Source organism: Pelodiscus sinensis, chromosome 4 (genome assembly GCF_049634645.1).
Source record: "Pelodiscus sinensis isolate JC-2024 chromosome 4, ASM4963464v1, whole genome shotgun sequence".
Lineage (NCBI taxonomy): Eukaryota > Metazoa > Chordata > Testudines > Trionychidae > Pelodiscus > Pelodiscus sinensis.
This window is the reverse complement of record NC_134714.1, coordinates 129,597,608-129,618,264: the sequence shown is the minus strand read 5'-3', so window position 1 is coordinate 129,618,264 and position 20,657 is coordinate 129,597,608. Positions and strand designations below refer to the sequence as shown.

The following is a 20,657-nucleotide window of genomic DNA, read 5'->3' as shown; positions in this document are numbered from 1 at the left end:
CCACTCACTCTCAATGGGGAAATAAGATGGGTATTTTTCCAGAATAGGGGAAGTGTCTCCTGTTTCCAGGAGGCAGCAATAAGTGGGTGATTTGGCTCTGAAGTCCTTCATGCTTGTCACTTGCCCCCTTGTCTCCCACACTTTTTCTAGTTCTAGCCTTCCTCCCTCCCTCGCCTTTGGTCTCATCCTATTGTTTCTATCTTTAAACATCCTTCTCACCTCAGGGCAGGAGAGACCTGTGTCCCTTCCAGCCCCGGGTTTAAAAAACAAAAACTGACACTCACTGCCTTCCTGCTGCTTCTCCCCCACTGGGTCTCTCCCACCACTCGCATGCAGTTGGCTTCAATAAATTATTGTAGTAGTTTGCAATAAACATTTTTGTATTTTTTTCCCATGTATTTTTTTTTTTTTCCAGCGGCGGGAGCACACTGGGGAGCTGTGTGTAGGCTGCTTCCTTTTCCCCTTTCATGTAGGCTGGTTTGTGGTGACTGACTTAACATCCCTCCCCCCACCCCTTAATGTTCAGTGGGGGTGCTCCCCATGTAAGCTGTACCCTGCACAGTGGGGGTTGCCTCTTTCCTGTGAGCTTCACCTTCATGGCAGGGTGCTGAATTTTGCAGAGGGGCTGTTGCTTTGTGCATGGGGCATTGGCCACCCGCTGTTTGTCACTGCTGCCGCTCTACGTGGCATTGATGCTTTCTGAAAGAGCTGGCTGGGCATCCTTCAACTCCTGGGACAGGGTGGGGAGACAGGGGACGCAACCTGGATTAGCATGAAACCTACCTTGGGGATGGGGGTTAAGCTTTATACTGCTTAGCAGCACTACCTGCAGTAGCCACCAGGTGGCAACACAGCTGTTGCATTGGCACACCCCTCTAGTATGGAACGAAAGCTGGGGAGAGGAAATGCATAAGCTGACAAACCTTTGCTAGAAGTCTTGTCCCACAGCGAGAGGGGGAGCCCAGGTAGCTACCTGAACCCAAGTTGGCCTTGGGGAAAGGGTAATGTAAAATGTAATAAAGGGATACTCTGCTTTTCAACTTGTTTTCTCTGAATCTGGGTAAGACATAACCAAAATAAATGTATAAAGGAAAACGCAATAAAAGTTGTTTGTCTTGGTGCATGCAGCTTGTCTGCAGTGGTTTTAGTGGATTATGCTGGCATCAGAGGGGTGTAGGACATGGATTTATGTAAGCAGTGTCGGCGCCATTAGTTTTTCAGTTACATTTGAGCAGAGTAAATACCCCCAGGAAATTCCCAGGGGACTGTGGGTAAGCAGGAATGTGGGTGGTAAGGATGTGGGGTCCACATGTTCCATGCCAGCTGGGTGGGGCTTTCTCCTTTGCCTCACCCATTTGAATCCTGGTCAAGAATATCTGGAAATGAAGCTGAGCTGTATGCAGGGGCTGTTTTCTGGCTAGGATGATGCCCTACCATCACCAAAAGCATCAGGCTCCAGCAAGGCTCAGGGCAGGTGTGCAGAAATGGGGAAGGCTGCATATGCCCTCAGCAATGGGCTACAGGCCTGCGGTGCCCAGGAGTGGTGCTCTCCCGTCCCAGCACAAGAGAAAGGGGAGAGTAGTGGCCCATGAGGATAGAAAACATCCTCTGACTCTTTGCCAAGATTTTAAAATCAACGTAAAAGAGGGTGACTTGATTTTTCAGCACCAGTGAGCTGCCACTAGCTCCTGGGGACCACAGTGGGGAGCAGCAAAGGGCTCAACATCTTGGAAAATCAAGCCACTTATTTTTAGACACCTATTTTTAATACCCTTGACCCCTGTGTAATGCTTTGCAGGCTCTGGCTTCTGATCAGACCACTTTTGCTGGACAAGAAATATCAAGTGGAGGTGGGGAATGCACTCTTATTTTCTCTTACATTCATTTATCTGGCTGAGATTTGTCTGTCTTTGATTAACAGCTAGAAATGCCTGCAGGTCTAGAAAGAGGGTTATGGGTGCTAGACATGGGTCAGTATAATGGGAAAGACAACTTCCCAGGCGGGACAGAGTGGATGGGGGAAATAATGAATTGTCAACTGTTCTCTAATCGCAGGCTATGTCTAGACTGCAGAGTTTTCGTCCAGAGAACGCATCCAGTTTTTCAGAACAGTTTCTGAAAAAGCCGGCACGTTCTTTTGGCATCCCGGTATTCCTCGTTTTATGAGGAATAAGGGATCTTCAGAAAGAGGAGGTTTTTTCCCTGACAGCTGGCCCCATGTAGATGGGCAGAAGTGGAAAAATTTACGCAAATTGCTGTTTGAAAGCCACAGTGTAGATATAGCTGCAATGGGGGATTAGCAGGAGACTCATTTGACAACCATGTATGACAGAGTTAGTGACTGGGCAGACAGGCCGAATCCAGACTGCCCAATGCTTTTGAACAGACCTCAGAATCTTACTGACTTACAATTGCTTTTTGTTTTCTCTGGAGTCTGGACCTTGACTCTACCTTGACCAGAAATGTGGATGTTGACAAAATGAAATAGACTACCCTGGTATACAAGTTGAGGGACAGATGCAGAGTTGTGGAGAGGAGGGAGCTGTAGGGGAGGCTGGACGGACAGATGGAATGGGGGACTGATTCTGGGCCAGGCAGCTTGACACAGCATGGAAGAGAGACATGGTAAGAAATGAAAAATCCGCCTTTGTTGACCTTTAGCGCAGACACATTCGTGCTCTCCCCAGGCCATGGAGGCAGAAAGGGTGGGGGTGGGGAGAGGCACGTGAGTGGCTAATGCTCTCAAGAGCTGGAATGTGCGAGCTAAACAAGGGATTTTTCTGGCTTGGCCGTGGTGCAAACAGCCCTATATGATCCCTTCAGCTCAGCTGCTGTCAACATCTAGGACGGCTGGCTGGTGTTATGGCTTCAGCTGAGCAAAACCCTGTGACCCTCCACCACCACAAACTCTACAACCGCACCATCCTCCTGGCCAGGAAGATCCACGGTGACGTGGCCAGCCTCCTGGAGTCCTACGTGAGTCTCCCCCTCTTGCGCCAATCCCTTGGCTGCTAGAACTGACATTTCGCCTGGCGGCCATGTAAGGTGGCACCTTTTGCACCAACGCTGCCTTTGATGAGCAGGAAGGAGTGGGAGGGAATCTGGTCAGCCAGCAGACTGAACCCTGGGGGTGAGTAAAGGGGCTGGAGCCTCTAGAATGCAGGGTATAGACCGAATTCGTCCTGTGTTTTCCCCCTCTCCCTGCTGCTAGGGAGATGAGTAATTAACGCCCCCTCCATCCGCTTCGGACGACCCAGGGTCCTCTCCTTCCTTCTGCCCCTTTAGGGCAGGTTCTGTTCTATCCCTTTGAAGCAGAAACCGAGCACCTCCTAAGGTAGAACATGGCTGGTGCTTAAGAGCATGTGTCTCGTGCCCCCTTGCGGGGATCGAACTAACAAGCTGAAAGCTGCTCTGGCCTCACCTGGATCAGGGTCCAAGGACATGGACCATGCTCCCTGTGCTCAGCATTTGAGAGGGCCTCCGCTGGCCTATGTCCACAGGCTGTTGTGTGCAGTGTGGGAATTCAGGCAGGGTCTGGGTCTAAGCTCCAGGGAAGGACCTTGGGTTTGTCTCAACCAAGCTTGACTGGGAAAGATGAATATTAATATTCAAGGTACCTCTGGTATGGGGCCACCTTGTGGGTCCTGCTAGAAGGAAGCAGCCCGGATGGCTCATGAGTCTGAATCCCTTTCTCCCCGGTGCTGTAGGCTGGGGCTATCACACAAGCCCGGGGCCACTGGGTGCTGAGTCTGGCAAAGCCTTGGGGTACATTCCCCCCAGTCCTCACACCATCCTTAGATACTCCTGACTGGTTTTCTAGCCAGCTCTAGGGCAACTCCTGCAGGATCTTTGCCGTTTTGCTTTTGCATTGATTTGATGCTTGCTCAGGCAAGGAGTAAATTCAATTCATAAGATTCCAACCGGCGAAGGAACCACTGTGAACTAGTCTGCAAAACACAGGCCAGGGACCTGCCCCAAACTATTCTTAGAGCAGAGCTTGGAACAAAGCATCTGTCAGTGCTTGGAGCATCCACTGCACCCTAAATTGTTCCAGTGGCTGATCATACAGGATTCTAGCCTCACCTTGCAGCTCTTGGAGGGGGTTAGAACTTTCTCGGTTAGCCCATAATAAATATCTGTTCCCAGTCCACAGACTTGTGGACCCAAATAAATTCATCTCTTCTCCTTCTCTGCTCAGCTAAATGATTTTTCCTCCTGGAGACTGGTCACACGAAGCCAGGTTTTCCAAACCCTTAATTATTCTCCCAGCTCTTCTGTGACCCCTCTCCAATGGATCAGCATCCTTCTGGAGTTGTGGGCTATCGATCCAGACCCTGTGATTCTACCAGTGCCAAATAGAGGCAACGTAACCTCTCCTTGAAATTCCCATCCAGGCATCCTGGGATGGCCTGACCAGCCAAGGGTGATGCTGTGGCCAGGGGAGATGTGCAAAAATTATCCAGTTCCACCTCCCCAAATGTGTGCGTCTCCCCTGTCCAGGATGTTTGACCAGTACCACTATGGGCAGCTCCTAGAGCAGTGCTGGGCACCCTCTGGTCTGCAGGCTGCTGAGTGTGGCCCATGAGATGTTTGGTTTTCCATTGCCCATGAGTAAGGTTGCCCGATTCCCCTGGCTTCCATCAATGTAGCTTTTTCCACCAGTGTGATTGCTAAAGTGACACCCCGTTAAAGCAAGGTTGTGTGAAGTGCCTGCTGATTGTTCACGACACGGACTGTAAGAGCCATGCGTCCAATCACAGCACTGCTGGGCTTTGTCTACACGGGTGCGGTCTTGCGCCAGAAATAGGCAACTGAGGCTAAGCATGGAATATTGCTGAGCCTCATTTGCATATCTAATGAGCCACCATTTTTGCGGAAGAGGCTCTTGTGCAAGAAGGAGAGTCTACACTGCCCCTTCTTGCACAAGAAAAACCCTCTTGCACAATGCCGTTATTCCTGAAAATAATCAGCGTGGCGGCATTGCGCAAGAGGGGGCAGTGCAGATCCTCCTTCTTGTGCAAGAGCCTCTTCTGCAAAAATGGTGGCTCATTAGCTATGCAAATGAGGCTTGGCGATATTCCACGCTTAGCCTCATTTGCATATTTATGACGCAAGATCGCACCAGTGTAGACATAGCCCAGGGGTCAATCAGCACTGCCCATAAGTTCTAGGCACACAAGCACCGTGAACAAAACTGCCCTGTCCCAGGAGCCCATCTTGGTTATGACAATCTTGCAGTCTGGTGAGAGGAAGGGCCACTCATGTGCCCCCCAGTCACCAGCCTAGGTTGGGCATCAACCTAGGGGCTAGCTGCTGTTTTGACAGACCAGGGCTTGAATCAGCGACTTCTAGGGCTAAAAGCAGGGCCTGCTCCATCTTAAGCTAAAGAACCAGCCTCTGTCAGAGGATACTAAAGCAGATCCAGCTCGTGGCTCAGGGACACAGGTTGGCCAGTGGCTACCCACTAGTGGTCCCTGCTAAGGGCTATCTGGGGCAAACAGGAGAGAACAGGGCTGGGTGAGGGGCAGGCTGCTTTGTCTTTTGTAAACCATCTCCTTGCTCATGTCTCTATTCTCCAGTGTGGAGCAGCCAAGGCCCAGGGCTTTGATTGTAGCAACCAAGTTCTGGTTCCTAATAAAGTTCCCCCTTCCTTCCTAAGCCCTGCCCTGCTCTGGCACAGGGCATGAGGGATGGGTTATTGACCTGCCCTAGGGTACAATCTGGTCAGCTGCGTCCTCTCACTGTGCCAACTTGGAGTGCCTTGTGTACTGCTCTGTTGTGCAAACAATCGCTCCTGGTCCGTTCACATGCAGCCTCTAGCATGCCTAGCGCCACGCCCCCACTGTGTTACACCAGCGCTCTGGCCAGTCACGTGTGAAGTACATATAGGAGCACACCAGCCTAGTCCCTGTCCTTTCCCAGAAATGAATATCTTGGACTGCCCACGGCGTGGGACCAGCTCCTAGGTGGCCATTCCATCAATGGGAAATGACATGCACTGGTCCGGTTCGCTCGAGGGGCGGTTCCCAACACTTCAGTCCAAACACTGGTTTACATAAAGCCAGTGTATTAACTGCAGAGAGATTTCCAGTGATTACAAGTAATGAGGCATAAAAGTTCGAACTGGTTACAAGGGAAACAGTGAAACACCAATTACCGTATTTTAGCGAATATACCCCGCACCCAAATATACCCTCCGGTTTTTACAAATTGAGTAAAAAAAAAAAAAAAATCTGGTATCCCCTGTGTATGAGTATAACCTACAGGGTATACAAGACTTTTCTTTCAAACTGTGCCAGGGTATATTAGCTAATTTACAGTGCCGGGGTGGGGGGCAGCGGGAATTAGCCAGCCTAAACGCCCTGGTTCCTGCGGGTACTCACCACCCAGTGCCTGCGTAGCCTCCGGGTGGGGGAACGCTCATCCCCCTGGTTCCTGCGGCTGTGCGGGAACCGGGGGATGAGCGCTCCCCTGCCCGGAGGCTGGCAGCTGCACAGGAACTCACCAGGTGAGTAAAACAAAATTGTATACCCCGCAGGGGGCAGGGTTTGTAAAAATGCATATAACCTGTGGGTTATATGTGCTAAAATACGGTAATACTTCATTTAACAAGCTGGGGCAACTTAAAACCAAAAGATTGATTTTTCTCACTCTAAGCTTCCAGCAGAAAAGCCTCCCAGCCAGGACCCATCCCCCGGTTCAAAGATGTTTCCTGTGTCTTCCAAGTGTTGTAGCTGTCCTGAGTAGAGATAGGGAGAGAGTGGTGATTTGTGTTGTGTGCAATGTGCCCTTTAATCTTTTCTATCCAGGTGCAGAATAATGTTTTCGATGTGCACTGAGGCATGTGCAAATGTGCACCACCAGTAGAAACCAAAACCTAGCAGCGGATGCTCTGCTCAGCGGGTGGGCAGCAGTTGAACCTCTCCTGAGCACCTGCACAAGTGCACAGCTTAGAGGGAACACTGGTTGTGTGTCCCCTCCCTTCTCCCCTCTTTGAGAACGACCTCTGGCTGGCATTGAGGCAGGAGGCAATCTAGTTACACAGAAGCTCCCAGTTTTCCTATTGTCCCTCTTTCTCCCCGCCACAGAAGGGTTGTTTCACTAGCTGGGCTCCACGTTTCAGGAAAGATGTGGAGAAACTGGACAGGCTCCAGAGAAGAGCAACAAAAATAATGAAAGGTCTAGAAAACATGCACTATGAAGGAAGACTAAAATAATTGGAATAAGAGAAGACTGAGAGGGACACAATAGAAGTTTTCAAGTACCTAAAAGGGTGTTACAAGGAGGAGGGAGAAAAATTGTTTTCCTTGGCCTCTGCAGATAGGACAAGAAGCAATGGGCTTAAACTGCAGCAAGGGAGGTTTAGATTGGACATTAGGAAAAACTTGAACTGTCAGAGTGGTGAAACACTGGAATAAATTGCCCAGGAAGGTTGTGGAATCTCCATCTCTGGAGATATTTAAGAGCAGGTTAGATAAATGCCTATCAGGAATGGTCTAGACAGTGCTGGGTCCTGCCATGAGGGCAGGGAACTGGACTTGATGACCTCACAAGATCCCTTCCAGTTCTAGTGCTCTGTGATTCTATAGTTGTCCAATTGATTGTGCTGATACCTGGCCAGGGCTCCAGCGTGTCTGTCTCTGACAAGCTGGTTTGGGCCTGCCTTTCCCACACTGCGACAGGCCACAGCAGTGGTGCCCAGTAGAACCTTCAAGCTTTACAGGCGCTGTTGCCACACTTCTTACCCAGACAATAAATGGGCAGCGAAGGGAGTTTTTAAGTGATGCCGCACCAGGCGTATTTTGTACAAGATACATCAGAGCCTCGTGAAAACGCTGACCAAGAGGTGCCTAAAAAGTCTGTTGCCGCGCCGCTGGGATTTCCCTTTGCCCTGAGATGGATTCTGGTTCGCTGGAGAGGAGCGAGAGGGTGGGGTGGGAAGGGGAAGTGACCGAGTTGGGCCGGGGAAGGGCGATAGGGTGTACAGGGCAGGTGGGGCTGACGGGGGAAAGTGGGGGACTGATTGTTCTCTAACTGAACCTCCCCCCCAGGTGGAGAAGCAGGGGCTGGACAGGAGCATCTGCCTGGACTCGGTGGACGGGGTGCCGAGTGCTGCCGCGCAGCCAGAGGGCGAGATGACAGCAGCGGAGCGGTTGGGTGCCGGCCTGCAGGCCTACCGGGCATTCCAGGCGCTGCTGGGCGAGGTCCTGGAGGAACAGAGGACTCACCTGACCCCCCTGGACACAGACTTCCATGCCTCCATCCGCTCCGTCCTGCTGCAGGTGCAGGCCCTGGCCCGCCAGCTGGAGGAGCTGCTGGGGTGCGACAGATTGGCCTGGGAGGCGGCCGGCCCGCCGGCCTTGGGTGGTCTCAGCTTGTTCCAGATGAAGCTGCGGGGGCTGAAGGTGCTGCAGGAGCTGGCCCACTGGGCGGTGCGGACCGTGCGGGACCTGCACCAGGTGGCCACGCACAGCCCAGGGTCTGGCCCTGCCCGTGGGTGCCAGGTCCAGGCAGAATGAAGAACCTGCCCTGAGGCAGATGGGGCCTTCCCCTTCCCTTTACAAAGCCCAGGAGTGGGGTGGGGGGCTGTGCCCTTGGCTCTGGCACAGATGGGGAGTCTGGGCAGGATACCCCAGACACGGCAGCCAGGGGCTGTAGGAGGAACCTATTCCCAGCCACCCCTGTTGGCTCTGTCAGGGGAGGGAGGGGCAGGCACTGTCCAAGATAGGGCTAGGGGGGACTCAAACCTCTGAGCTCCCTGCCCCCTCCCCTTTCCTTTGGCTCGGAAGATGGGGAGGGTCAGCAAAGTGTTCAGAGAAGTGGGGGGAGGGGAGACGGGAGGTGCTCCCCGTCTGGCAGCCTGGGAGGCCATGGCCCCGTTTGCTTGCCGTTGGGAGGGGGCAAGCTGCAGTTGAGCTGTGGAGCAGCTTCTGGGGAGGAGAGGCCCAGATGCTACAGTGAGGGGCAGCAGGCTAAACCCCAGGGGTGGATGCTGCCAGGGTGTGAAGGTCAAGTGAGCGGCAGATCCATGCTGCAGGGCAGGTGGCTGGAGGAGCTGCCCCTTGTGAACCATCTGGCTAGGACCTTACGCCCTTTCCCCACCCGATCCCCATCGCCCAGGTGCTGAGCCCAAGGCCTGGCAGTGGGACCGGCCCCATGAGACGCTTGCGTCAGTCACAGGAGAATGGAGATCCCCCTGGTCCCAGCTGTGAGACCCCCCCCCCCCCAAGTCTGTACTGATTGTTGTGGCTGTTTTGGGGTGACTCTCCCTCCCCGGAGCTCTGAACAGGGAGGAGCAGTTGCCAGGAGAGCCCTGCTGTGGCTGTTCTGTGCAGCCTCAGTAAGTTCCACCCGTTCCCAGGAAGAGTGTTCTCAGCCTCCCCCTCACCTCCTTCTGCAGCCGCCCCAGAGACGAGGCAAGAGCAGCATCCCAAAGGCTCGAAAAGTGTGTTGTTTCATGTGTGCTGCTTTTCCTGGCTGTCTCCCTGAATGGATGGAGAGCAGGGGTGGGGTCTGACGTGTGAGATCCAGATTAGTCATGGAAAGAAGTGTGTGTGTGGGTTTTGGTTTGGCTTTTTTAAAAGCATGTATTTAACTCAAGCACTTTGCAAACAAGTAGGAGAGAAGAGCTCTGAGTTAAAATAAATAAATCCATCTGAGAGCTGCAAATCCAGACCTGGACCTTTCTTCCAGCTGTTCTGCACAACCAGGCCCCCAACTTTGAGCCTGATATTTTTAAGGTAAAGCGCAAGCAGAAAAAAAATAGCCCTCTGAGGCTGGAACTTTTCAGCTTAGAAAAGAGGAGCCTAAGGGGGAAATATGATGGAAATCTATAAAATCATGAGTGGTGTGGAGAAAGTGAATAAGGAAAAGTTATGTACTTGTTTCCATAACATAAGAACTAGGGGTCACCAAATGAAATTAACAGGCAGCAGGTTTAAAACAAACAAAAAGGTGCTTCTTCGTGCTGTGCAGTCAACCTGTGGAACTCCTTGCCACAGGATGTTGTGAAGACCAGGGTTTTAACAGGGTTCCAAAAAAACTAGATAGCCATTGACGGACCTATCCTCCATGAATCTATTAGCCAGGATGGGCAGGAAGGGTGTCTCTAGCCTCTGTTAGAAGAGGCGGAATGGGTGATGGGGGGAGGGCGGATCACTTGAGGATTTCCTGTTCTGTTCATTCCCTTTAGGGCACCTGGCATCAGCCACTGTGGGAAGACAGGACACTGGGCTAGATGGACCTTTGGTCTCACCATTCTTATGTCCTTAAACAGGTGCTATCCATGTGTGTTTCTATAAAGAGGTAAGACGGCCCCAGCCACACACGGGCCTTGTCTCCCCTTTAGACTCTATTCGTCTCCCCGGGCTGGTGTTGCGCTGTGTGGTCCACCTGTTCTAGTGCCTATTTTGGTGCACGTGAGGTGGCAGGCGACTGATTTTTTTTTTCCTTTTTGAAAAAAAAAAAGTGGCCGGAATTATGTAATCTCTGTGCTGACGGAATGACCAATGGAGCTATTTTAATAGTGACCTGAAAAGCTTGGGGGTCTGCAGGGGAGCTGCCAGCTGTGCCAGTCCTCTTGGCAAGATGGGTGGGGCCCGGCTCCATGCTCCTGGAAGGGGCAGGGCACAGCCAGCCCTCAGTGCTGCGCAGGGTAAGTGGCAATCTCATCCCAGCTCTGCTTCTTAGAGGGGAACCTTGGAGTGATTTGCCTTGGCCAGGAGGAGGTTTTCTCATTTTTGTCCCTGACTGTAACGCCACTTTTCAAAACACTTTACGAGCCTCAGGAGTGAATCGCCCTCCCAGCCCTGCCCAAGTGTCAGTCCATGGGTAATGGGGGAAACTGAGGCACGGGAATGGGCGTCGAGGCTACTGGGTAGCTCAGCGCTGGGAGTAGTGGCAAACGCCTGCTTCCCAGCTCTCTCCACCCTAACCACTAGCCCATGCTGCCTGCTGGAGGGACACACACCATTTATTAGTTTAGTGAAAACCCAACCGGGCCTGACCAGGGGGTGGGTGGAGACAGGCCCACGCTCCGCTCTGTTGGGAAGAGATGTAAGGGCAGCTGTGTGGCAATGCAATTGGCTCTGAGCTGGGCCCTCCCTGCCCCAAATTACAGCCCGTTGGTCCCGGCCGCATACACATCTGAAGACCCAGCGAACCAAAAAGGAAGCGAGAAAAAATCGAACTGAAAGTCCCTAAACTGCTGGGTTGGGTGAGTCTGGAATGTTAGCCCTTCGCGCACTGCCGTCCGGGCTAATTCTACCCACTCCCCCCCCCCCGCCCCGCCCCGCCCCGCCAGCCTGTGCCTCCCATTATCCCCTTTCAAACTCCGGCCCCTCGCCGTTTCCCCACCAGCCCCCACAGCTGGCTCCCACCTCCCCAAACTGATGTCAACTGAAAGTCCATCTGATCCTCAACATCCCCTTCCCCCCTCCCCCAGACCCCTCCACTCCCCAGCACTGCCCCGACCTTCCTGCAAACTGACAAGTAACCTGGGCCCTGCCCCGAACCTACCACAATCTCCCCCCACTCCCCCACTGTCAGATCCCCCGGTTTTACTCTGTCTGGAAGAGCAGCATTGCTGGAAAGGGGCTCCCACCTCAGGCCTGCCCCCCCCCCCAGCAATGGCTTGTGGGTGGCTGCAGGGCAGGAGGACAGGCCCCAAGAGAGAGGTGGGACTGTTTTGAGTTGGGGGGGGAGGTCTCTGGCTAGGCTCAGAATCCGCTTGAGGCTGCTCGGGGCGGGTGGGGCGGGAGGATCCCTGCATGGCCGAACCTGGCTGGTTTTGTTGCACTGGTGAGTGCGTTCCTCAAGACCCAGCTCTTGGGGTCCCAAGAGTCCCCAGAGTCTCAGCTTTCCTTCTTTTCATAAAGCTGCCAGCCCTGGGGGCTGGGGAACCACTCAGAGCCTTGACCCCACCACACCCAGGAAGCTGAAACACACACAACTTCCCCCACACACTATTTTAATCACTCTCAGGCTTTTTGTACCTGGGGTCCGTACGTACCCAGAGCCCCCTCCCCTTTAAGAGGTTGATTTTTTTTTTTTCCTACTGCCTGGCACCTACTTTCCTTTGTCCCGGTTGGTGGGGGAACGGTGCCCCCTGCTGGCCAAACATAGGAGCCCCCTTCCAATGGCTAGTGGAGTCCCAGTTCTGGTCCAGCGCCAGGGGGCTCCTTCCCCAGAAAGGTGCCTGAACCAGCCTGCAACGCTAATGCACTCGTGATTGAAAGCCACTACCTTGCTACCCCCTGCGGGGTGCAGGCCACTCAGCTATGGCCCAGTCCAGGGGTCCTCAGGCTGAGCCGGGCCCCAGAGACGTCGCGGTGGTGCCGTAGCTCCCTTGCTCTTCTGCTAGGCAGCCGGGCTGCACCTCCTGGTACCCCCTGTTCTTGTACCGCCGGGCGCCATAGACAGCCACCGCGATAGCCACTGCCAACACAAGCGTCACGGCCACGGAGATGCCAGCCACGGCGCCCCCTGTGGGCCCCCTGCGGGGCTGAGCCTGGAAGAGCTGGGCCATCTCTTGCTCATCGGTGGCGTTGGCTGGCCGCCAATGCTCGCTGCCCTGCAGCTTCACCCAGGCCTGGCTGCCCTCCCCTCGCACCAGGATGGTCTCGGCTGCACTGGCGTTGGGGGCGGGCCGGCGGCAGAAAGGGGGGAGCTTGATGGGAGCCAGCTGCTGGGCGAAGAGGGTCCCCGCCTGGAGGCAGTAGAGGACCTGGCAGCCGTCGCTCAGATAGGCCTTGTGCTGGCTGTACCCCTGGGGGCACTTCATGGGGTAGGCAGTGGCAGAGTCCTGGTAGAAGAAATCCTGCAGGAGCCCCGGGCTCTGTCCCTTCAGCGGCCCGGCCAAAGGGTTGCCGGCCTGGCAGCTGAAGAAGCCGCCGAAGGGGAGGCCGAAGCGGGCGCCCATCTCGTAGTCATCGCTCACGCACACCTTCAGCCCGTCGAAGAGCGAGAGCGGGTAGAAGTAGGAGGGGCAGGCGTGGGCCTGGGTGAGCGGGTTCTCCTCCCCGGCGCTGTACAGCCCCCCGAAGAGGAAGCCGGAGCCCTGGGGCACGGAGCCGGGGGCAGCGCACCAGTAGGCCGTGAAGCGCACTGTGGTGGAGTAGTAGCGGACGCCGCACTCCTGATGGCAGCAGCTGAAGAACCACCAGCAGGAGTGGCATTGGTTGTGGCACTCGGCGCGGGGCTTGCTGGCTGTGCGCTCCTCGCCGTGCAGGGGGACGGGCGTGTAGCCGGCCGGGCAGGAGAAGTCGCCCGTCAGCGGGTTCCGGGTGCGGTACGGCTGGCACATCTCCTCCCCGTCCGCGCCCGACACGACGCCGCACTCCTGGAAGACGCCCCCGAAGGTGAAGTTGGTGTTGGCCGCCTGGCACGAGCCGTCGTCCACGTTAGCCTGGAAGTTGAAGTTGCTGGCGTCGGCCTTGACGCAGCCCGGGTGGGTGTTGATGGCGTAGTAAAGGTGGATGGCCTTGTCTACCAGGCCGGCCACCCTCTTGGCCGTGGGTGCCGGCAGCTCCGGCAGGGCCTCCGGGGTGATGAAGAAGGGCAGGGGCAGGCCGGCCTTGCCGATGGCCACGAGGTGGTTGGGGATCCCTTCCTGCCACTTCTGGAGCGTGATGCCTGGGTAGAAGGGCACGCTGCCCCGGCTCTCGATGCGCGAGGACACCGTGTTCTCCAGATAGCTCTTGGTCAGCTCGTCCTGCACCTGCGTGGCAGCCCCAATCCCCACATTGACCTTGCTGAAGAAGGTGACGGAGGCCGAGGCGGTGATGCCAGCCTTCTCGGCCAACTTGTCCAGCAGGAAGGTCTGTTTGACCTGGTCCTCCTGAATCAGGCTGGCTCCGGCCTCCAGGCTGGTCAGGACGTGGGTGCCATAGTTCAGCACCAGCACCTCAGCCAGGAACCTGGCTGCCCGGCTCTGGTTGTTCTCCAGCTGGTTGCCGATGGCCAGGAGCTGGTGCCGGAAGTTGGGGTGGAGGGTGAAGGCCGGCTGGGCCTTCACCGAGTAGATGTGGTGCCGGACTTGCACCCGGGTAGTGACCGTCTGGTCGTAGACGTTGTGGGTCTTGGTCTCCTGGCATGCCCAAGAGAACTTGCCGTTGAGGACGCCCAGGAAGGAGGCCTCGGCGTTGACGGAGCGGGCAAAGGCGTCGGTGTAGGAGAGCCAGTCCTCGATCAGCTCGGCGTGCACCTGCACCTGGCTCTCCCGGAGCGGCACCACCTCCACCTCATCCGGCAGCAGGTACTCGCCGTCCTCCGTGGTGCGGCACTGCGAGTAGTTGAGGCTCATGACGCGCCCCACCTCCACGTTGCGCAGGTTGTCCCAGCCGCCGCCGGGCAGCACTTCCAGCACGCTCACGTTTAGGGCCTGCTTGCAGGCTTGGAAACCAGGGTCCGCAGCGCCCGCGCCCGCGGCCATCAGCAGCGCCCAGACCCACGGCCCCATGGCTGTGCCACGCCGGAGCTGGGCTCCCTGCGGGGGAATGCGGCGGCTGCTGGGCTTTGTGTCCGCTCCCGGCGCCTCTCTCTCCCCCACGCCGCCTGGGCTTGTTCCCCAGCCAGGTTCCTCGTACAGGAAGCCTCTGATTTTTAAATGTGCAGATAAATAAATAGAGAGAGAGAGAGAGAGAGAGAGAGAGGAACTCTTCGATTGACCAATGGCCATCGTGGAGGTGAGGCCTCGGGGCGGACCCTGAACTAAGTCACTGGAGTTGTCATCTGATTTACCCTCCCCACAAAAAAGGAAGAGAAACCGACCAGTGAAAAGTTCCTCAGCCAAACCACACCCACATCTGCACCCCCCAAGCACCCCCGCACGCATACCCACGCCCCCTGTCTGTCCAGCCCCACCCCCGCTCCTTTTGGAAAGTTCCCCGGGAAACCCCCCCCAGGGAGCAGATGCAAACAGGCTGGGTCAGCCCTGGGAATTTCCAGTCCCGTGCACCGCCCACTCACAACCTGCCTGCTGCACTCTTCCAGCCACGGCATTTCCCTAGGCGGATGGGCCCCGGGCCAGAGCACAAGGGGAAGAGTGACGCAGTGTGGAGCAGCCAAGCAGGGGAAGCCCTGGACCTGGGGGGCTGCGGAGGGGAAGATGGGGGGGAGGGAGGGAGGAGGAAGCTCCTAGAGGAGGCGGGAGGCAGGTGGGAACCTGAGCTGTGGTATTTGTCTCTGTTCTCCATGGCCTTGCTCTGAGCCACCGAGTCACCCACCTTGTGCGTCCTGCGCCCTGCCTGAGGAGGGGTACAGCCCCCAGGGGGCAGGGGTAGCAACATTCTACCCTTCTTCTGTGCTGAGCGGTGGGAGGAGCTGCCCCCCGCTCGGTAACGTGCCCCAGGGCTGCCCGAAGTGAGGCCCACACCCCTTTCCATCCTCTCCTCCCCCCACCTGCTGCCTTGTGTTGGCAGCCGACCAAGGCCTGGCCTGGAGGAGGCCCTGGAGTGAAACAGCAGCTGGGCTTCCTGGTGCAGGGCTGCACGGGGCCACGAGGGAGAGGCGCTGGGCCAGAGAGGGGACCACAGGGCAGAGGATGACTGGGGAGGTGGGCAAGGTGGAAGGGGCGCTTTGCAGGCCACGCTCAGAGCAACCACTGGTAGGGGATTTCCCCTGCCTCACTGCTCCACCTGAGGGGCTGCGTGTGCCTGTGAGCCTGGGACGGAAACCCCCAAGCGCTAGGGCAGGCGTAGAGGGGACCTTTTCTGTGTCAGGGCCTTTGACCCACAGAAAAATCATTTGGGGACTGCACACAAGCGAGATTTTGTGTGCTCCACCTCTGTGGTGGCATGGCGGTGGGGAGAGCCCTGAGCCTCAGGGACAATATCTGGCCCCCGGGCCTGAGCTGCCTCACCCCTGCACTAGGGGAAGGACCAGCAGCTGCAGAGACATGGGAGCGGCTGGAGGGAGGGGGCTAAGGACGGTGGTGCTGAGTGTCCCCCAGAATTTGAGAGAGCTGCCCTCAGCCCTCCATGGGTACAGGCACAGCTGGCTGAAAACCCAACACAACCCAGCGAGGCGTTTTTAAAACCGCAAGAGGAGGCCAGGCAGCCACCTGTTGGCAGTTTTGCTCTCAGAATGGAAACTTGGGACAGGAAGTGACAGGCCCATAAAGCCAGAAGAGCTGTTCCATGGGCGGCCGTGCCGTGCCTCGGACAAGCGCGTTTTATTATTGGTATGACTGAAGGATACCGCATTCGTGGCTGTTGCTAGGGCCGTTGCTAGTTTCTCGGGGCGTTTACCGGTGATGTGCTCTGTCTGAAAACAAACACGTCTCGAGTTTAATTCAGCTTTTGCTGGGAGCAGGCTGAGCGCGCTGGCTTTGGGCAGCCCCTACGTGCCCCAGCAGCCCCACGGAAGGAGAGGGCCCCTGGGAGTCTGGCTGTTCCTTCCTCAAAACCGCTTCAGACTTTGACAAAAACTTTAAGTGATTCAAATACCCCCACCCTGCTGCTACAGGGGGTGGGCGCTTGTGTGGTGTTAAGTACAGGAACGCTGGCGTGTGCCGATCACTCAGCAGGTGGAAAAGCCAGGCCCCCTTTAAATTACTCTTGGCATCTCCTGGAGAAAAAGAGTAAAGGTACCACTGCTTTGGCTCTGAAAACGGGGCGCGGCGGGGAACAACAGCCCTTCCTGCAGGAGCAGCTGGCTGCATTTGGGCAGGGCTAGTGGCCAAGGTCGTGGGGAATCAGGGTAGGGTCACTGAGTCGCTGCCAGTCCTCTGTGGGGCTGCAGCGCTCAGATGCAGAATGGGGCTCTTTCTGGCTCTGCCAGCCCTGACCTCTGCCCTCTCCCCGCAATCCCAACCATGCAGCCCCTTGCTATACCAGCCCTGAACGCCTCCCACCACCTGCTCTGCTGGTGGCCCCTAATCCAGCCCCGCAGACTCCTGCTGTCCCAGCCCCGGGGTCCCTGCCCCCAGTAGTGTCAGTGCCTCCTCCAGCCCACGCTGCCTGCGGGTCCAGCCCTTGGCCTTCTCCCTCCCCTCCCCCAGCAGTGTGGGTGCCCCTCAGTGCATCCCGCGGCCATTCTCCCCTCTTGCATAGTCAGGGAGACAGCCCCAAAACAACCCCTGCTAGCTCCCAGCCAGCTCTTTGCTGTAATGTCTCAGCCCAGCCAACAATGTGTGTTCCACAGTGACCTGAACAGAGTGGGGTCTCATCCTGCAGCCTTCCCCCAGCCCAGTCCTGCGGGCACATCATCAGCTCCGAGGACAGTAGCCTGGGCCGTCGGCTTTGCCAGCCCTGCTCTGGCTCCGCCTGCCTGCAGAGTCTCATGGGAGGGAGCAGGAAGAAGTTGTCGGGGGTGCAGCCCTGAACCCCAGGGCTGATAAAACCCTTTGGAGCCCCTTGTGTTAGCCACATCCACAGCCGGAGCTGAGCAGTGGGCTGCATGGCCCAGACCTGCTACAAGAATGTCCAAACACTAACGAGCAACTAGAGTCTCTGAGCCGTGTCGCTGGACCCGACCCCTTGCAGCTTTGGGTAAAAGACACCAGAGGGAAAATCAGCAGAGTCCCACTGCATGAATCCAACCGACTGACACCAGCTGGAACCTGGTCTACTGACCCAGTTGAGATCTGGTCCATTGACCCAGCTGGGACCTGGCCCATTGACTCCAGTGGAGCCACGGCTCATTGACCCAGCTGGGACCTGGCCCATTGACACCAGTGGAGCTACGGCTCATTGACCCAGCTGGGACCTGGCCCATTGATACCAGCTAGAGATCACTTTTATAACTATCCAATTGACCAATTTGTGACAGCAAATTTTGACTGAGGGTGGGGGGGGTGAAAGTTCTTTCAGTGTCCCAGCCCAGCCGGAGCCTGAAGGTGGCTGGGGGTTGATCATTGTGGCATGGCTAACTCAAATCTGCTCAGAGCCCCCCCCCCCCACACACACACCGTGGGGACTTGCCCACCCTCCCTCCTTCCTGCCCGTGTTCCTTCTCTTCAAGGCCTCCCTGACCTCGCTACATTTCAAGGGCTTCCCACGAGCCTGCAGAACAATCAAGCTACTGTCCGTGATGCAGCTGGAAGAAAACAATCCCCCCCCATACACACACACACACACTTTGATTCAGAGCCGTGTGTGTATGTGTGCAGCTGGGAATCGCTGCTCTGCACAGAGGGAGCCATCCCCCAGTGCAAAGAGCACACCAGCCTGATCAGCCACCGCCACGGGGGCTTTCCTGCATGGTCAGATCATAGATCCCCCTCCTTCGGTGGGGTTGGATGGAGCGGGGCGAGCTCCAGGCACAGCCCGTTATGCAGCCCTGGAAAGGGGTTTCCAGAGGGGTGCTGTACCGACCCGCAGGGAGCTGGCGTGGCAGCCCTTGGCAGCACTACCCGGCAAGACCACAGCGTCGCTTCGCCGGCAACGGCCCTCGCCCACGTTCATGGCCGATGGAGCACGGTGTTAGTGCCCCACAGACTCTGCATCCGTGGCCTCCAGCCTTTTTAAGCACAAGATCCATTGTTTAGAATTTGTCACTCTAGCTACTACCTCACACCCCAATACCCTGGCCCCGCCTCCTGCCCCACCCTTTCCCCCAGGCCCCTGCTCACTCTATGGGGATGGGGCACGGGGAGAGGGACACCTTAACATCAGCACCCCCTTTTTATGCCCCCGCACCTTGCACAGCAGGCAGGAGGCTCCCGGGGGCAGCCCGGCAGTGGGGGCAGCTGAAGCGCCAGCCTTTGATGGCCTTGTGGTCAGTGCAATCAGGCTCACCTGTCAGAGGCTCCAGGATCTACTGGGTGGTGACCACAGCTCTCCATGTAGGCTCAGGACCATGGACTCAGCTGTCAGCAATGGGACTCTCTGCTGCTCCCTAGATCCAGCCAAGGTCCACCCCCCCAATGTCTCTTTTATACGTGGAGACAAGTTCTGTATTGGCATATTACCAACCCTATGGCTGGATCCAACCAAACATCTCTCATGACTTACGAGGAGAGGCTGAGGGATTTGGGCTTATTTAGTTTACAGAAGAGAAGAGTGAGGGGGGATTTGAGAGCAGCCCTCAACTTCCTGAAGGGGGGTTCCAAAGAGGATGGAGAGAGGCTGTTCTCAGTGGTGACAGATGATGGAACGAGGAGCAATGGGCTCAAGTTGCAGTGGGAGAGGTCTAGGTTGGATATTAGAAAAAACTATTTCCCTAGGAGGGTGGGGAAGCACTGGGATGGGTTCTCTAGGGAGGGGGTGGAGTCTCCATCCCTAGAGGTTTTTAAGTCTTGGCTTGACAAAGCCCTGGCTGGGTTGATTGAGTTGGGGTTGGTCCTGCTTTGGGCAGGGGGTTGGACTCAGTGACTCCTGAGGTCTCTTCCAGCCCTCGGATTCTGTGATTCTATCTCCATGATCCATCATTCTGTGCCCCCACCTTGGTCATTACCCAGCATTGGTATGTTCTGTACCCTCTCCCAGTGGTTGATGCCGTAACTCTGTGTTGGGCTGTACCGAGCCTTCTGGAAGGTGTTCACCGGAATACCCAGGACAGGAGTACCTGTGTTTTAGCGATGCTCGCTGTGTCTTTGCCACATTAGAATAGCCAGAGCCACTCCCATCTGATAGAGGGACTTAATTTCTACTTGAACCATAACCCCAGCTCCAGGCAGAGAGCTGTGGGGAAAAGTCTTGCCATAAGGAAGGAATCCATCAGGACACTTGGGATGAGCAGTTGGGTAGCAAACTTGTAAGCGAGCGTCTGCCTGCTGACAGGGCCTGACTTCTCCTCCTAGCCTGGCTTTTTGCGGCCTTTGGTTCAGACCTCAGATCTTGCCCCAGGGCCTGTGCTCCGGACTGTCGCGCTCTGTGGCAGCTGGAGGATGTGGGATTTCCTGGGAAGCCTTGGTGTGGCTCACTGGCCCCCATCCTGTGTGGCCCAAAGAGACTTGGAGGAACCTGTGCTATTGAGGACTGTGCCTTTAAGGGCCGAGCGTCCCAGGCGGAACGTCTGGGCAGGGTGTCAGGAAGCGATTGTTCCGCAGCCGGTTGGAACGGGACAGCGTGAAATTGAGCTCTGTAGCCTGGATCCTCAAATGCACGTAGGTACCTAACTCCCAGCCAGAATAAGGGGCCTATATCAGAATACTAGGTCCAGTCCCCTGCCCCCATATACCACATTGAGGCGCTGCACCTAAATGAACAGCACAGGACTGACCCCGGAGCCTTCCCCATGGCTCCTTCTGCCAGCCGTGGGCAAGGCTGGGATATTTAGTCCAGGGGCTGAGTCTCTCTGTGGAGGCGGTGGAGGTTCCTGTTCCAGTTCCTGCTCTGACAGCTTCCCCTTTTCCCGGGGGAGTGGAGGCTCCCCCATGCCTAGCAGGACCCAGGGGAACATCCCAGACCACTTTTCATCCCCCTGGGTGCTCCCCATCTTTGTTACAGCTCCTGGGGTGTCCTGCTCCAGAAATGCTATTGCTCCACGGGGGCTTCCCTGTCTCAGGGGGAGCCTTCTTCAGGTTTCACTCTGCCCCCAAATCACTGAGTTATTTGTACGCGTTTGTTATCAGAGAGGTTCTCACAAGTGCTGGCTTGCACATAGTGACTTGCACAGCTCACTGGAGCGAGGGGGCGTGGTTTCCTGCCCTGCCGGACAGGGAGAGAGCTGAGATCGCCTCCTGCTGGGCAGATCCAGGATACCCACGAGCACCC

General features: G+C 56.3%; 3 protein-coding genes across 6 annotated transcripts in view; 2 read left to right on the top strand and 1 right to left on the bottom strand.

The window, feature by feature from the left end:
- The first annotated feature begins 535 nt into the window (after nt 1-535).
- On the top strand, nt 536-12,051 carry CNTF (ciliary neurotrophic factor). 2 transcript variants are annotated; one of them, XM_075929113.1, is made up of 3 exons: nt 536-1,850; nt 2,824-2,976; nt 8,052-12,051. In XM_075929113.1, exons 1-3 carry the CDS (start codon nt 1,788-1,790, stop codon nt 8,517-8,519), a joined length of 684 nt encoding a protein of 227 aa, XP_075785228.1. In that variant the 5' UTR covers nt 536-1,787; the 3' UTR covers nt 8,520-12,051. The 2 variants fall into 2 exon arrangements, with proteins under 2 accessions (XP_075785228.1, XP_075785229.1); XM_075929114.1 differs by having other exon boundaries at nt 1,800-1,850; nt 2,434-2,976.
- Nucleotides 10,534-20,657, top strand: part of FAM111A (FAM111 trypsin like peptidase A) — a 29,001-nt gene continuing 18,877 nt past the window's right edge. Inside the window, exon 1 of one of the 3 annotated variants that reach the window (XM_075928957.1) lies at nt 10,534-11,215. The gene's annotated coding sequence lies outside the window, so the exon portion shown is untranslated. Of the gene's footprint in view, nt 11,216-19,220; nt 20,048-20,657 lie in introns of those variants that run through there. The other 2 variants (XM_075928958.1, XM_025183539.2) reach the window with 2 other exon arrangements.
- LOC112545434 (macrophage-expressed gene 1 protein-like) lies at nt 11,952-14,717 on the bottom strand. Its single transcript, XM_025183537.2, has one exon. It carries the CDS (start codon nt 14,675-14,677, stop codon nt 12,299-12,301), a length of 2,379 nt encoding a protein of 792 aa, XP_025039322.2. The 5' UTR covers nt 14,678-14,717; the 3' UTR covers nt 11,952-12,298.

Bases quoted from the DNA above. Each gene is read 5' to 3' on its own strand.
- LOC112545434 (XM_025183537.2), bottom strand. From the start codon at position 14,677: ATGGCCATTGGTCAATCGAAGAGTTCCTCTCTCTCTCTCTCTCTCTCT.
- CNTF (XM_075929113.1), top strand. From the start codon at position 1,788: ATGCTTTGCAGGCTCTGGCTTCTGATCAGACCACTTTTGCTGGACAAG. The intron at 1,851-2,823 runs GTGGGGAATGCA...TGATCCCTTCAG, and splicing joins ACAAGAAATATCAAGTGGAG to CTCAGCTGCTGTCAACATCT. The intron at 2,977-8,051 runs GTGAGTCTCCCC...CCTCCCCCCCAG, and splicing joins CCAGCCTCCTGGAGTCCTAC to GTGGAGAAGCAGGGGCTGGA.